Here is a 14,285-nt window from a genome sequence, read left to right as displayed (position 1 = left end):
TAAACCTAGACCTCAGCCCTAATTTAAAGATAATTAGCTGTAGGGGTTAGCTACCACCACCACAGGGTGAGATGAGCCTCATGTAATATGTGTAATAATGCGTGCTAAATGTATTTTTTGGTGGTTTTAGTCAGTGACAGACCAGTTGAATGAAAGGCACTTACCATATGTAATTTGGCGGATGGTTTTACCCAAAGCGGTTTACAGTAACACAAGTGCAGACAAGTTTCCACTCTGGTAAATATTGTGTCACTCTGAAACATAATGGATTATCACATTATAGTGAGACTTAGTAAAGCAAACAAGAATGTGTGTGTTTGTGACATACAAACAAACGAAGTGGCAAGACTGCATTTTTGTAGGTGCTGCACAATAAACTGTCTGACCCTTGGGATCGGCCCTATGTTTTCCCATTAAGCCATACTGACAGTTTGACATTTCCCAGGGTAGAGGGCTCTGATTCAGGTATGTTTTATTCATCCTATTGACTTCACATTGCTGCCAAGCCAAACAGAGAGCAAAAGCCTGAAGTGTGGTAGGCGGCAGTGAGAAGGAGAGCAGAAGATACCTGTTGTTGTTGTGTTTGCTGCTCAGATAGCCAGGCAGTCTGAGACTCGGAGACAGCTGGGTGACACATACACAATACACTCATCACAATGCAGACAGAGATTGGGAGATATTGCAAACACTGAGTGGATAAAACTGCCTATTTACTGAGAAGACTTGAGGCAGACAGGTGAAAATGTGGCATTACATGCTTCAAGAAGGTTTGTATGCTTTTCTGTACCCTACCTCCAAAAAGCTACATAAAACCAAACTTAGATAAATTTGACTTGTTAACTTCTACTTCGACTAGTCAGCCTACTGGTTGTTTATCTCCATTAAGTTGTAGAATTCTGTTGCCTGCGCTGTGAAGAACATCTAATTTACGCCAACTCAGACCTGACAATGGACTTTTATTCGCTTGCATTCCAGGTATAAGCATTAATTCTAGATTTATGTTTGCCTGAGTTTTTCCTGCTTTTTGCCAATTAATAAATAAAATATATCTGCAAAAAACTGTTTTGTTTTGTTTTTAGCTAACAGAATGAAATGTTCTTAAACAGGGTAGTTTTGTTCCAGCACATGGGGCCCTGAAACCAGTTTTAGTTAGTGTTGGTTAATATGTTGTCTGGGGTCTACAGAGTACCTTTTGGTTGCTTAATAAATCTGGCAGATGGCTGGGATATCCCATCTTCACCTGTGATTTCAGTAGTGAAAAGCATCTTACTCATAATTACTGCTTTCTTTTGAATCTTTCTACCCATTTAAATCTTTATTAAGTAAATATATTGTCTTTACAAACGTATTTCTGTCTTTTTCTAATACATAGAACAATTATGAGAATGTCCCATGGAATTCTGATATAATTGTGGCAATTTTCTCAAAAACAACAGCAATAATTTTCCTCCGAGACATGTGAGAATTTGACCCCAAGATCAGTTTTGGATTTATAACGACAACATTCGTTCTGAGTTGTCTTGTCTGTTTCTTTTTAATACATCATGCAACTCACTGCCATCGTAAACACATGGGACCATTTTTGGATTTATTTTGCTTGGCTCCGTGCAGACAAGTGCTTCCCTCATCTTCATGCATGTCACGTGAGGCTGGGAGCTGGGTGCAACGGCGGGAGCCTACTCCAGGACAAAGCACTTGGGGCAGGGAGACACTGTGGGCCTTGTTCCCCCTTTGACGGCTTCATGTCAAGTGGGTGTTAGCTTGGTGGGACACCCAGACCCCCCTGGAGGGTAAAGCACTACACAGCCTGCCTCCAATTGAGGAAAGAGACACCGAGGGCTTATTGAAGATGCACTTATGATCCCGACATCGGCGACGCCTATGTCTGTTTCAATACACACAACAATAATAACAGCATATTTTTAAGTAAGGCTGTTTAAAAGACGAGAGGTTGAGGTTGAAGATGAGGAACAACCAAGACAGTTGATCTGAATATGTGAACCGTAGGTTCTTTTTGGCAGAGGCTTGGAAAATTCAAAAATTGTCTCTACATGTAGTACTGAGAGATAAAGGAATTGATTAACTAATTACATTTTATGTGTACGCTCAGTTACAATCATATTATTCCATGTTACTTGAACCATACTGAAAAAGCCGCAAGGTGAATAAGGACAGGTGTACCGTGAAAAAGATTACTCACCCTAGTAACCGTAGCAAGCCATAGTGGTCAACAGTGTCGAGTGCTCTTTCCTTTCTTCATCGTCTACTTTCTCTGTCTGCCTTTTCCCCAGCATCTGGCTAAGTCTCACCAGTGTCCTTGCTAATGCCCTCGGGTGAACCGGGCCATGTCAAACTCAAATACATCAATCACTTGGTGCTAGCCATGGGGAAAGAGAAGGGATGGATTGGCAGAAATGTAGGGATGAAAGCAAAGAAGAAGGACGGGGTGGTTAAAGTAATGTATAGCCACTAGTCAACCCTCTTTCACCTTATTTTTCTTCTCCTCCAACCTCCCTGTCTCCTTCCCTCTGCAGCAACTCCTACAGACTTTGGACTCAGCTGTCACATCACAAGAGGCCCTTTCAACTGATTCTCATCAAGCGGTTTGCAGACCTAAACACATGTTGGAGAAGAACAGAGCAGTGGCGAGGAGAGCAAAAGAAACAAAAGGACAGTCAAGGCCAGAAGAGAAAGCATTAGAAAAAGGAAAGAAGAAAAAGAGCAGTGTAAGAAGGGAGATGAGCACTGAAAGCAGGTCGACGAGAAGGAAATAAGATAGCAAAAGAACAGAAGCACAAAGAAAGAGGTGACAAAGCCATGGGAGAGCCTATCAGCAGGTGTGTGTGCGTGTGTGTGTGTGTGTCCTGCAGAATAAAGTGTCCACGTCAGAGCCTCGGTTTCCCCCCTGGGCAGTTTCTGATTAATTGTCCGTCCAGCTGCTGTGATAGCGACTACTTTAACCAAGACTCCCAAGACACTCACCCATGTCCCATCCTCCACAGAAAGACACCTCTACTCCTGTGTACCCAGCTTCCTGGCTGACCTTCTCTGACTAAAATTAGGCTTTTTTTCCTATTCTGATACCCCCCCCTTCGTTTTTTTCCTGTCTCTTTTTGGCTGCTACAAATAATCTTACATCAGCACCCCATTCACCTTGCCATCAGGGGATAATGTCTCTCTGTGGGAGAGGGGTTTTGGAACAAAGGCAGGGGGAGCTGAAAACCGCATGATATGCTGTGTGTTCCCCCCCTGTGTGTTTACACATGCTCTGGTGACTGGCTGAGATAAAGCATCCCTGTCTCAGGTAAACAGTCTAGCACAGCAGGGTAAAATGGCAGGGTTGACTTTGGACCTGGCTTATACTTAGTCAGCACCTCTAGATATAAAGTACCATCCCACCCACCCACATTTAATCACACAACTGCACACACATAATTTCCATTTCAGTACATTTTCATTATGGTTCAAATTCAACAATTACGAATTCAAATCTGCTTTTCGACTCTATGAACAATAACTGCCGTACTCAGCACTGTCCCCTTCTTTTCCTCCCTCTTCTCCAGACTGCATAACCATAGCATCTAACCTGATGGCTATATAGCCAGCCCCCAAAAGCAGCCAAGGTCAATTGCCTTTCCTGCTCCTCTCATCTTGTGCTTTATGTACCTTCACATCCAGGGGAAAAGAGCTGCACTATTTCTGCTCTGCTGCAAGGTGACTGCTGCTTCATACGAGTGACAGCTACACAAACCAGGAATACCAAGAGTACCAATCATTTTGTTTAAGGTTTTCATATTTTGAAAATAAATCCAGAAAGTTTAATTCATATAAAATTGCAAAATGTTACATTTCACGCAAAAAAAAACCAAAAAACACTTCTAGGTCACGGCTTCACTCTGCTGGTAAATGTTGGACTTGAATTTCTAAAAAACAATTTAATTAACAGAAGCTATACATGGAGCTACCTTTGACTTTGATATTATGGACCATAACTAACAATAATGAGAGTCGATCAATACTTTCAACTCCGTAATTACTCCACCAAGCAGTGACTTTCCACTATTTTCTGGTTCAAATCAGCATTCCACTGCAGACTCCTGAAGCCATTTTTATGAACTCAGGTAATCTTTTAATGTTAGCAGAATAACCCCAGCAGTCAGTTTTGTAGACTGTAGTATATCAAAACATTTGTCCACAAGTAGGATGGTATTTAGAAGGCATAAACACAAAAAAGATGATGATTAAAGTAAATGTATTGTCTGACATGTTGGGAATTTAGATGATGAGACTAAAGGCTGAAAAAGATTTTTTTCCCCAATGATGAATCTGTAATGAAAATTGAGCCCTTTTTTTTCTTTTTACATGCTTTATACTTCATTATCTTTGTCTCTGCCTGTTTGATTTTCTGGTTGATTCTTTACAGCAGTCATTGTTTTTCCTCATCTACAAGATGAATAATAAATATTTGCCTAATATTCAGACAGAAACTCCCAAGCCACAGTGTATATTGTGTGTGTGGTATCCATTTTTACATTTTTTCTCCCTTTGGTATTGAATAGTAAGATCATCATTAATCCCGATTGTGTTGGATTATCGGCGGTATTATTTTTTACTCGCTGCATTTTCCCCCCTGACGTTTGTGTGGTAAACTGCGGGAATTTTACAATAGGATTTCCATTTGTTGTATAAGTGATAGCGTGTTTGGTGCAACCATTTTTCATCCTCGCATAGATAAACTGTTTCCCGGTGAAGTCTGAATATCTCCCTTTCTTTCTCTCTCACTCTCGTTCCCAGATGTCTCCTTACAGCTGCCATGACTGACTGCAAACTCATTTATTACAGGTCACAAACACCAAGTGCTTCATTTAAAAGGACACCCCACCCCCAACTCGCGCACGAGTGAAAAATCGACCTGCAAGAATAGCATACAGGGCACACCGTTCCATTAACACCAAATGGAAGCCTGCAGGATTCAAAATATGGGAACGGGGTTCAAGTGGCGGGGTGCAAAACAGAAAAAAAATATGAGGGATAGTTTAGGGACATGTTTTAATCTGCTGCAGCGACCACAGTTAATGAGCACTAAGCACATAAAGTACGGGGCAGCATCATTACAGCTCCTATGACAAAATCTAAAATATTTATTGCATTGTGGGGTTTTGGCATGAAAATCTCTTGCTATAAGTTTGCTGACAGAGTTATTAAAAGCGTAGTTTGTTTGATATCACTCTATTGTAAAGAGTCTTAACCGACATACCACGTCCCATGTCTGCTACATATTTATTGAAGCAGGCAAATCACCAAATCAAGATTTTGTTGGAAGCATGTGTTCTGCCGGCCATATCCGATATCACTCAGAGCCGTCTGTAATTACATTGTACATGCAGATTAGCTATGAATATTTTAGAAGGGGATTACTAAAAGAGGAAAGAGACAGAGACGCAGAGAGTCGAGAGAAATCAGCCCTTTAACACACACCCACATGCAGAACTGCATGAAAAGCTCGTTTGAAGGTGGAGCCAGTCTTTTATGCCCAAGTTGTCAGCCTATTATCATCCTTTCATATGTTTGCCACCATTATTAACTGTGAGCGGGAATAGAAAAATAACACAAAAAGTGAGAATAAAACACATCACTCCAGCATGTCAGGCTGTCTCTTCAGAGTGGGGGGGGGGGAAGAAAAGCATGGCAGACCAAGTCTTATCATTGGACTCTAATTCTAAAACGTGGCAGTAATGAGTGTGTCTTAACAAAGATTAGCCATAATTTCCATTGTCATTTTAAGGCTCCCACATTATGTGGAGGCTTACAAAGCCACAGATGAAGGCAGAGGGTGGGCGGAGGAAGACGAACAAGCAGACACTGGAGCAGAGAGAGCGTCTCTGGAGCTTGGTTAGTCTGTCAGTCACCCTCTATCCCTTCAACCGTGCATCCACACGCGCACTGACAGACAAAGTCATAACACACACACATGTACGCACACACACACACACAGTATATGTACATTTCCCAAACCCTTTGTCGCCACATTTTGAAACCCTCAAGATGCGGTTGTCAAAAGGGTCGGCGCCTGACAGCCTCCTGCAGCCCTCCAGGAGGATGCAGAGGACAGACAGGCTTATTGTTAGAAGAGTAGCAGCAACAACAAAGCAGATCAAAAGTCTCACTGACTGACAGACATACATGGTGCATTCAGACTCTCAACATCTACATTGTTTAGTGCACGCAGGGCTGAGGCTTTCAGGGGCCTGGATCCTGCACATTTGCCTTGTACATCAGAGTGATGGCCCAGGGTCAACGAGGTATCAGAACGTGGGTATGTGTGTAAGTGTGTAGGAGTTTGGGTGTGTGCCAATCTGCTACGCACATTGACACCAATCTGCACTGGTAACTTTATATTTATCCAATTAAAAATAATATTTAACGTTGAAAAAATAATGAAGTTATTTGATTGATAGCTACAAGAATATGGCTGATAGCAGAACAGATTTAGGCTGATATTCTTACTTTAGGCTTAATTAGGCCAAAAACACGTAAGTCTATTTTTCATATTTATATTCATATGATAGCAGACATGAACCTTGCACCACTAGCGATAAAGAGAAAGCAAATCTGTTAAGAAATTTTATTTTATTTTACTTTTATTTTTGCCTGACACATGTCCTCTTTTCTTGGAGTGCTGCGTATTGGACCACAACACACACAAAAAGTTGAATGGTAGCAACAGCACTGAGATTTTCTTTTCTTTCAGCAAGCTTGCTCTGGTTGCCCTAAAAGCATACGTGCCATCCTAATTAAGGTCCATCTGATTGATTTCCCCCAACTAAAATTCAGTCCCCCCATCTGTCTAAAATAGCTAGAGTACATTGTCAAAGATACCAAGCAGGGCCTCGCTCCTGCTTGTGTATACGCGTGTTTGCTGCACTACCTTGTTAATGAAGGACTTTGGTTGCTGTGTATTCAGCACTCAGGGCCATGTTACACGGAGGCAATCAGCCTTTCTATTTGCATGTCTTTCTCTCACTCCTTTTGCTTTCATTCTCTCTCCAACAAACACAGAAACTCAAAGCTTGCTCAATTTACAGAGAGGAAAAAAAGAGAAATCATAAAAGCATAGGAGCACAGACGGAATGAGTGATAAACATGAAACAAGCATTCTGTCTTCAAGAGTTAAGACACCTTTTCAGATCTAAAGTAATCTAAGAGCTTGAAAGTCATGTTTCAAACATAAAAGTTGCTTTTTTTATATACAGATGTCCTATAAACAGCTGCCCAGATTAAGGGATGCACGTCCATGGGTGATGGCCTGTGATCTAATTATGACATCCCTCACTAAAGGGACATTTATTAGCTAAGCTGACAATGACACATGTCAAAATAGACGTGGATGTATGGTGCATTTGTAATGGCAGGTGATAAATGAAGGTGCATCGTTTGCAAAGGTCACAGAGGATGTGAGCCAATCATTTCTGCTGATGTAGATAGGAACCTGACTGATTATAAGCCCAGCAAAAATCCAACACGATACCTTTACTTGTGTGTTCAGAAAAGAAAACTCTCAAAAAACATTTGGAAATTCAGTGCTAAGTAATCAATAGTGAACTAAGACATCCTGGTAGTAACTAAATGGTAAATGGTCTGTATTTGTATAGCGCTTTACTTGGTCCTAAGGACCCCAAAGCGCTTTACACTATACACAATCATCCACCCATTCACACACACATTCACACACTGGTGATATTGTGTAATATTCTTTAATCAGTAGGCCAGTACACATAAATCTTAATGATTTCCTACAATACTACGATTGCACAAAGAGAAGATTCTTAGTCTGGCTGGCTGGGGGTTTAAATAACACAACAAATCATTGTCTGTTTTTGTATTTTTATCATTAAAGAGGAAACACTGACTCACCAGACAGATTAAGCTAAAAGCTACATATATGTGCATCTAACGGTCCTTTTCTCAAATTCTAAAAATAGCTTATTTTCCATATTTTTTTTTTTAATAATTTCAGCAACTTTTAAAAACAATACAGGAGGGTCTTGCATCAGGCTATAATAGCAGTAACTGAATTTACTTTATTGTGGAAAAGTGGCTTTATATTGCTCCCTATGTGTTACTCTGGCCAATAAAGAAAGGACAAAAGCAGAAATGTTTATGTTCTTCTTTTCTTTTTCATTCTAATAAAATGCCTGGTGGTGGTAGACGGTCAAAGCTTCTTTAATGGGTGACAGCAGATAGGACTATAAGCGTGGTCTGTGCCAAAGTCCAGCTATGTTGGCTCCTCAGTGTCATATCATTCTTTCATTATCCTTGATGCTGGACAAAAAGGGAAAAATATACAATGAGGAGACATTTACAAGAAGTGCCAGGGTCTCCTGTAAAAGGTGCAGAACTGGTTGAAAAAAAAAGAACTATCTTGTCTCCCTTTCTAGTAGGATCCCTGTCAGTGTCACCCTCAAACCTTAAATGTACTGTGACCACACACATCAGCTTACAAATAGGACAGTACTGTCAGTTTCAACCCAATAAACAGTGAGTGCCACTGTAAGTTAAAGGTTGTAGTTGCATTCTGTTCGGCAAATTAGGAAAGAAGACGCCGCTCAAAGCCGTAAAACAGAAGGGATGTAGTTTATCCAGATTGCAGTGGTTACACGCAAGTGAAAAAACTCCATGCACATGCAGACGCATTCAACAGATGATTTGAAGGCGCTCCTGTGCACAAAATATATGAATATTCATAAACACAAACAGAGTTTTGGAATGTGGCCATATGGTTCAGAATTGCAAGCTGTATCAATTTCCAAACTTGTTCAGCTGTAGTGTGAAACTGCAGTCCAGTGAAGAGGAGTGTGCACAGTGGACTCACATGGGGGACATTCAGCATATTGCAGGCATGTACCCTGCTGTCATGAAGCATATAAGTCCAGTTTAGCACAGGATTTTCTTTAAGTGGGGTTTTTAACACTAAACAGAAGAAAATAAATGACATGAAGGTGATGAAAAGTTCATAAAATTTCAAAGCAAAGAATTCAACTGAGGATTTTATGCATATTTATGGATATTTGTATCTTGGGACATATTAAGATAGATGCCAACGTTAAATGAGGAAACTCAAGAAAAAGAAACTTTGAGCATGAACGCGTGTGCATTTTCTTATTTTTCAACTGAACATAAGATAACCATAACACCGCGCTCACATCCGCGCACGGGCGCGCGCGCGCGCACACACACACACACACACACACACACACACACACACAAACACACATATTTGAGCATCCGTTTCTGTTCTGTTTCGTTTTATGTTATTTTACTATTTTCCAATATTATTGAAATGATTTGGAGCTTCACTGTTGGTCGAAGCTTGTCTAGTCAGAAAAGACATTACGACTGTGATCTTCATACATAGGTGCGTCAGATAATGTATAACGAAATCCATATTTTTTCTTTCCGGATGTTATTTAAAAAATTAATTTAAAAAATGTAAATTTAACTTCGAAATATGAGCCTTGCTCGGACACGATTAAGATAAACCCCAGGATAAAGTAATGTTATCAAAAACAATAAGTTGACTAAAATAAATGAGCAAAAATATATAACTGCTTTTATTTTGGAACAACAATATATTATGTTAGGAATATTATTTTGACGACGTGCAGCACACGTGGTGAGTGTAAAGCAAAAAACAAAAACAAGAAAACAAACATGTGGAAGCATCCCTCCATGCCCTGTCTCCTGAACTGCATTCAACATTTTAATTCAGTCACTGTCTCTCAGCTGTAAGGCTCTCACACACGAGGATTTATTAAAACACGGGTTAGAATTTTAGATGTGCCCTAATATTTGTGCATTATACATCACATTTAACGCAGTATGATGTTTAAATAATCGCGAGAGACGTGGTGCCAAAAGAACTTATATTGTTTGAAATTGGGTTTTTTGTTGTTGCTGTTATTTATTTATTTATTTTTTGTGGTGTTATACGCCTTAAGTCACATAAATATGACTCTAAGATATGCGGTGAAACTGTTTAACAGTCAGCATGAGGGGAAAAACGACTGTGTGTGAATTACGATCTAAAGATGCTGTGTCAGTGCAGCCGATACTTGGATTTAGTCTAATTTTAGTCGTAGTCATCCCAAAATGTGATTATCAGTGGTGATGATGGTGGTTGATGAGGTGGTATTGCTCTTGTCTAACTAATCTCTCTCTCTCTCTCTCTCTCACACACACACACACACACACACACACACACACACACACACACACGAAGACGCACAGACACCGCTGAGTGCACCTATACCTCCCTGCGCGTAAAGAGCGCCCCTGCACTCTACAAACAGTACTGCTACTGTCAGAGCGAAAAGTCCCGTGCGCTGCAACGATGGTCGTCAATTTGTGCTCCACAGGATCCCCGAGGGCATTTACTATAAAACGATGAATAATCTAATTTGACTATAATCCGCTTTGTTTTTATCCCGATTACAGAATGCACGTACATGTTCACCACTCTTATCATCGTTTGCACAGGTGAGAGTTACACAGATCAACACAAACAACAAGCCAAAAAAGCCTAGTAATATAGAGAGCGTTCCCACAGCAGTCTCTGCAGGACTCAACGGTTTAAAGTAGTCTGAATCACCGGGTGACTACTTGCGGAGCCTCAAGCTGTTACTGTTAATACAACCCACTGTCCAACCAGCCAAATTCATCAAAAACAATAACCATGGGGTTACGTCTTATTACCATGACGACAGTTGTGATTATTGGGATAAATTAGTCAGAAGGGGAAGAAAGAGCAGAGATTGAAAGCAACTTTTGAAATAGTTTTGCGTTAGACAGCCTGTCTATCCACAGGAGGGAAAACAGGAGCACAGTAGCCTGTTGTAAACCAAGGCTATAACTCCTCTGTGTTTGTCTAGCTATGTCCTGAGGACACGTGTGATGAACAACAAATGCTCTCATTTCTCTCCAAATTCAACAGTGCCGCTCTGCGCAAGAAGACGGAGCGACGCGCTCGCCTGGATCCTTTCGTCTTGTCAGATGTACTGCTACAACCTGCCATCTGCTCTGACCAACACCTGTGTCTCTGTGCAACTGTGATCTTTACGTCATCTCATTGGCCGTTGTTTAAGACGTTCCCCGGCGTTAGAATTCAGTGCTGGTGGTGAAACCGTATTAGCGGGTTTGATGTGATCTGTTAAGCTCCAATAGCCATATGCGCAACAAAGAACAGTAACAGAAAAGTATGCACGGTGGGTAGTTGTGCTGCGCTCAGCGCGCACTAACCATCTCCGCGGACACACAGTTTTGCGCACTGGGGAGCATAGGGTTGGAATTCACTCACCTGATTGTGAAAAGCTGAACCCAAACAAGAGGCAGGTCAGAAGAAAGCCGAAGCAACACTGGGCAGTCGTTGGTTTCATTGTTGTGCTTAGCAAGTATCCCCTTTAAATTCACATGTCCAGCAGCGTATCCTTCCCTGAAACAGCCAGAAAGGATGGATCGTTTGGGTTTGACGCCTCTTGGGCGTGCGACTTTGGGGACTTTGGTTGCTTTTAAGTAAGTTTGCAGTTTGTCCGAGTGTCCTTTTCCTGTCCTCTCTGAGCCTTCGGGCTTAAAATTGTGGCTTACTTGACGGCAGAGACAGTCGAATAATAGTTTCCTACGCACGCTCTGAAAAGCTTGTCTAAACAGTGTAAAGCAGTACTCATGGCATTACTCCCCGACTTGGATACAGTATGCAGCTGCAGACTCGCATTTTTCGGACACACCTCCCAGTCCCCGAACTCCTCCTACACGCACTGCGATTGGCACAGGTACCCGACTATCATCCTTAACCCCGCCAGTTTAGACTTCATGCATTGTCCCATTGGTTACCACAAGATGCCAAAACCTCATGAATTTGTGCGTCGGCTCTGTTGCACCTGTCACACCGAACACAGCAGAGATCAATCCTGCCAGAAGGATTTATGGGTGTACTGAGTAAAATAAAACAGAATACCACTTACCAGTGGTGGATTCCCATGTGCTATGAAATATGTGATCCGGATAAGGTATATTTTCATCTTGTAAGATTTGATTCAATACTAAACCGTGAAAACGGTACATAAAATTGATGCTTAGAATGGAAATAGCATAGTTTCATCAGGTTTATTGTGAACGAAGTTCCCATTTTTCCTGTAGTCCCCCCCATAAATAAATAAATAAATAATTGATCTACTCTAATCCCACTTCATTTTATAAGGTTACCGCATAAGTATAATCAAGTAAATAAGGGCATGTATTCTTACAGCAAAATCATAAACCATTTGTTTCTTTGTTTTGCTTTTCTGCATCTTGAGACAAGATTTTCATTTTTCATCACTTATCAGGCTACATTACTCCTGAAGGCAATATATCTCCATATCCAAGAGAAACATTTCCCCACCAGGGGATGGTCTTGGTGTAAATGACACAAATAAAAGTCAAACAGAACGTTTAGATAGCGGTATTATTGTGCTCACTGAGCTATTTGTAAGAGTTTGAAACCAGTGACTTTGGAGTAGCGGGAAAATAACTTAAGATAATGGGGGTAAATGCAAAACAACATGACAAAAGGTTATTACTTTCACCAGCTGCTGACTACTTTTGCACTTTAAAAAGAGAGGTGAATGCCTCCTGGAGTTGCAATATGCCCACACATCTGGACAGAAAACATGCACTCTGACTGTCCCCCAACTCAAAGTTTTCTTGAAACATGCACACGCACTCAAATGTGATCACAAGTGCGGGCAAAGTCCGAAAAAGGCTTGAAATACTTGAGTGATGTTTGTCTCATAGAGTTGGTTCATCAGAAAGTCAAAGCAACATTGTTACAAAACACTTTTACCCATTTAGACTATATTTACCTGCATGAATGAATGGTTTATAATGGAGCTTAGACACATTTTATAACACCTTAAGTTGAAATGGAAAAGTCACTCAGATTATTAGATTGACTATATGGCACCACAACAGCAATATGTTGAGGGCTTTAAAAGACAGAAGTATGATATTAATGCTCTGTTTTTAGCTTTATTATGACTAGATGAGGCAGATTTTAATTGCAATAAAAGCATATCCACACAGTGAGCAATAATCTACCCCGGCCAATAAACATCAATCTTTTAGCTATAGTTCATCCAGGGCCTTTGCTCTCACATTTACTGAGGTATTCCATTCACTGGCACTAACCCACAGATTCCGATACTTGAACACTGAGCTGAACTTTCTGATTCAAGTGTACAGTTTGGAAAATGGGATGCATACAGTTTCAGCTTTCACTTTCAAGAAAGTCAAAAGGCTCTGTTGTTTTCAGCTTGGCTGCAGAATGAATAGTGCACTGAACTGTGAGGGGCACTTCTTGAACCTCTGCTGCAGTGTTGACCCTTCACCAGTGGGGGGCAGTCCATTTCTCGCCACACAGGTCAGAGGTCCGGTGGCGTGGCGCGGTGGGTGGTGGGAGGTTCAAGCTGCCACCTACAGTTTCCTGACTCTGTCTTTGACACTGGCTTCCTATCACACAGAAGCTTTATTAAATATTCCAAAGCAAAAATGAGCTTTTAATATTACTGACACTACAAATTTATTAAGAAATATTGAAAAATGAGATCTGGCAGCATGCTATGAGGAGAGGCTTCACTCTAAATATGCCCCAAATGGCTGACGTTTATCATTTTTAATACCAAAAATGCAATTTAGCAACGTTGTGTATTTTCATTATACATTATGCTTTAAGTGGCACCTTCTGACAGTATCAACCTAATGCTGTCAATTAGGTAATTTATTCCAGGGATTATGAGAGGGAATGAGATGAGGTTTCGTGTGTTCTTCTAGGCGTCCCCAAGTGCCTGCTGTACAGCTAATCTAATACATAACCCCCTGATTTGTTTAATGGATGAGACTTTGCTGCTGCAAGAGGCACGCCAATAAAAGCCAGGCCCTCCAGAGGCTATTGTGCCTCATAATGATGCCAGACACACAATGTGAGAGTTATGAAGCAATTTTTTATCATGCAGCACATTGTTTTGCTCTGTTGGTGCCATGCAAGTAAAGGCAATCTCTCCCTGCAGCATAGCACTTCTCCCCCACACTTAGATAAACCTTCAGTATGATAAACTATCCGAGCAACATGTTGCAGAGATGAAGGAAGTTAATGACCGTAATACACGTCTGGAACTGATGATTAGGTAGTCATAGACAACTAAGACTTTTCATTATCTGTTTGTTAATTTTCAGGTAGATTTTTTTCTGTTTAT

The 14,285-nt window shown here is 40.9% G+C and overlaps 1 protein-coding gene across 3 annotated transcripts in view; it reads right to left on the bottom strand.

The window, feature by feature from the left end:
* The window catches only part of erbb4b (erb-b2 receptor tyrosine kinase 4b), a 343,553-nt gene extending 331,844 nt beyond the window's left edge, over positions 1–11,709 (bottom strand). For all 3 annotated transcript variants that reach the window (XM_076875129.1, XM_076875130.1, XM_004555522.4), the window contains exon 1: positions 11,354–11,709. In XM_076875129.1, coding sequence (XP_076731244.1) covers positions 11,354–11,432 — 79 coding nt within the window. In that variant the 5' untranslated portion in view covers positions 11,433–11,709. The remainder of the gene's footprint in view (positions 1–11,353) is intronic.
* Between the last annotated feature and the right edge of the window lie 2,576 nt (positions 11,710–14,285).

This window comes from Maylandia zebra, linkage group LG16 (genome assembly GCF_041146795.1).
Source record: "Maylandia zebra isolate NMK-2024a linkage group LG16, Mzebra_GT3a, whole genome shotgun sequence".
Classification (NCBI taxonomy): Eukaryota; Metazoa; Chordata; class Actinopteri; order Cichliformes; family Cichlidae; genus Maylandia; species Maylandia zebra.
The sequence above is the reverse complement of the archived record's forward strand: the minus strand, read 5'-3'. Positions and strand labels throughout refer to the sequence as shown.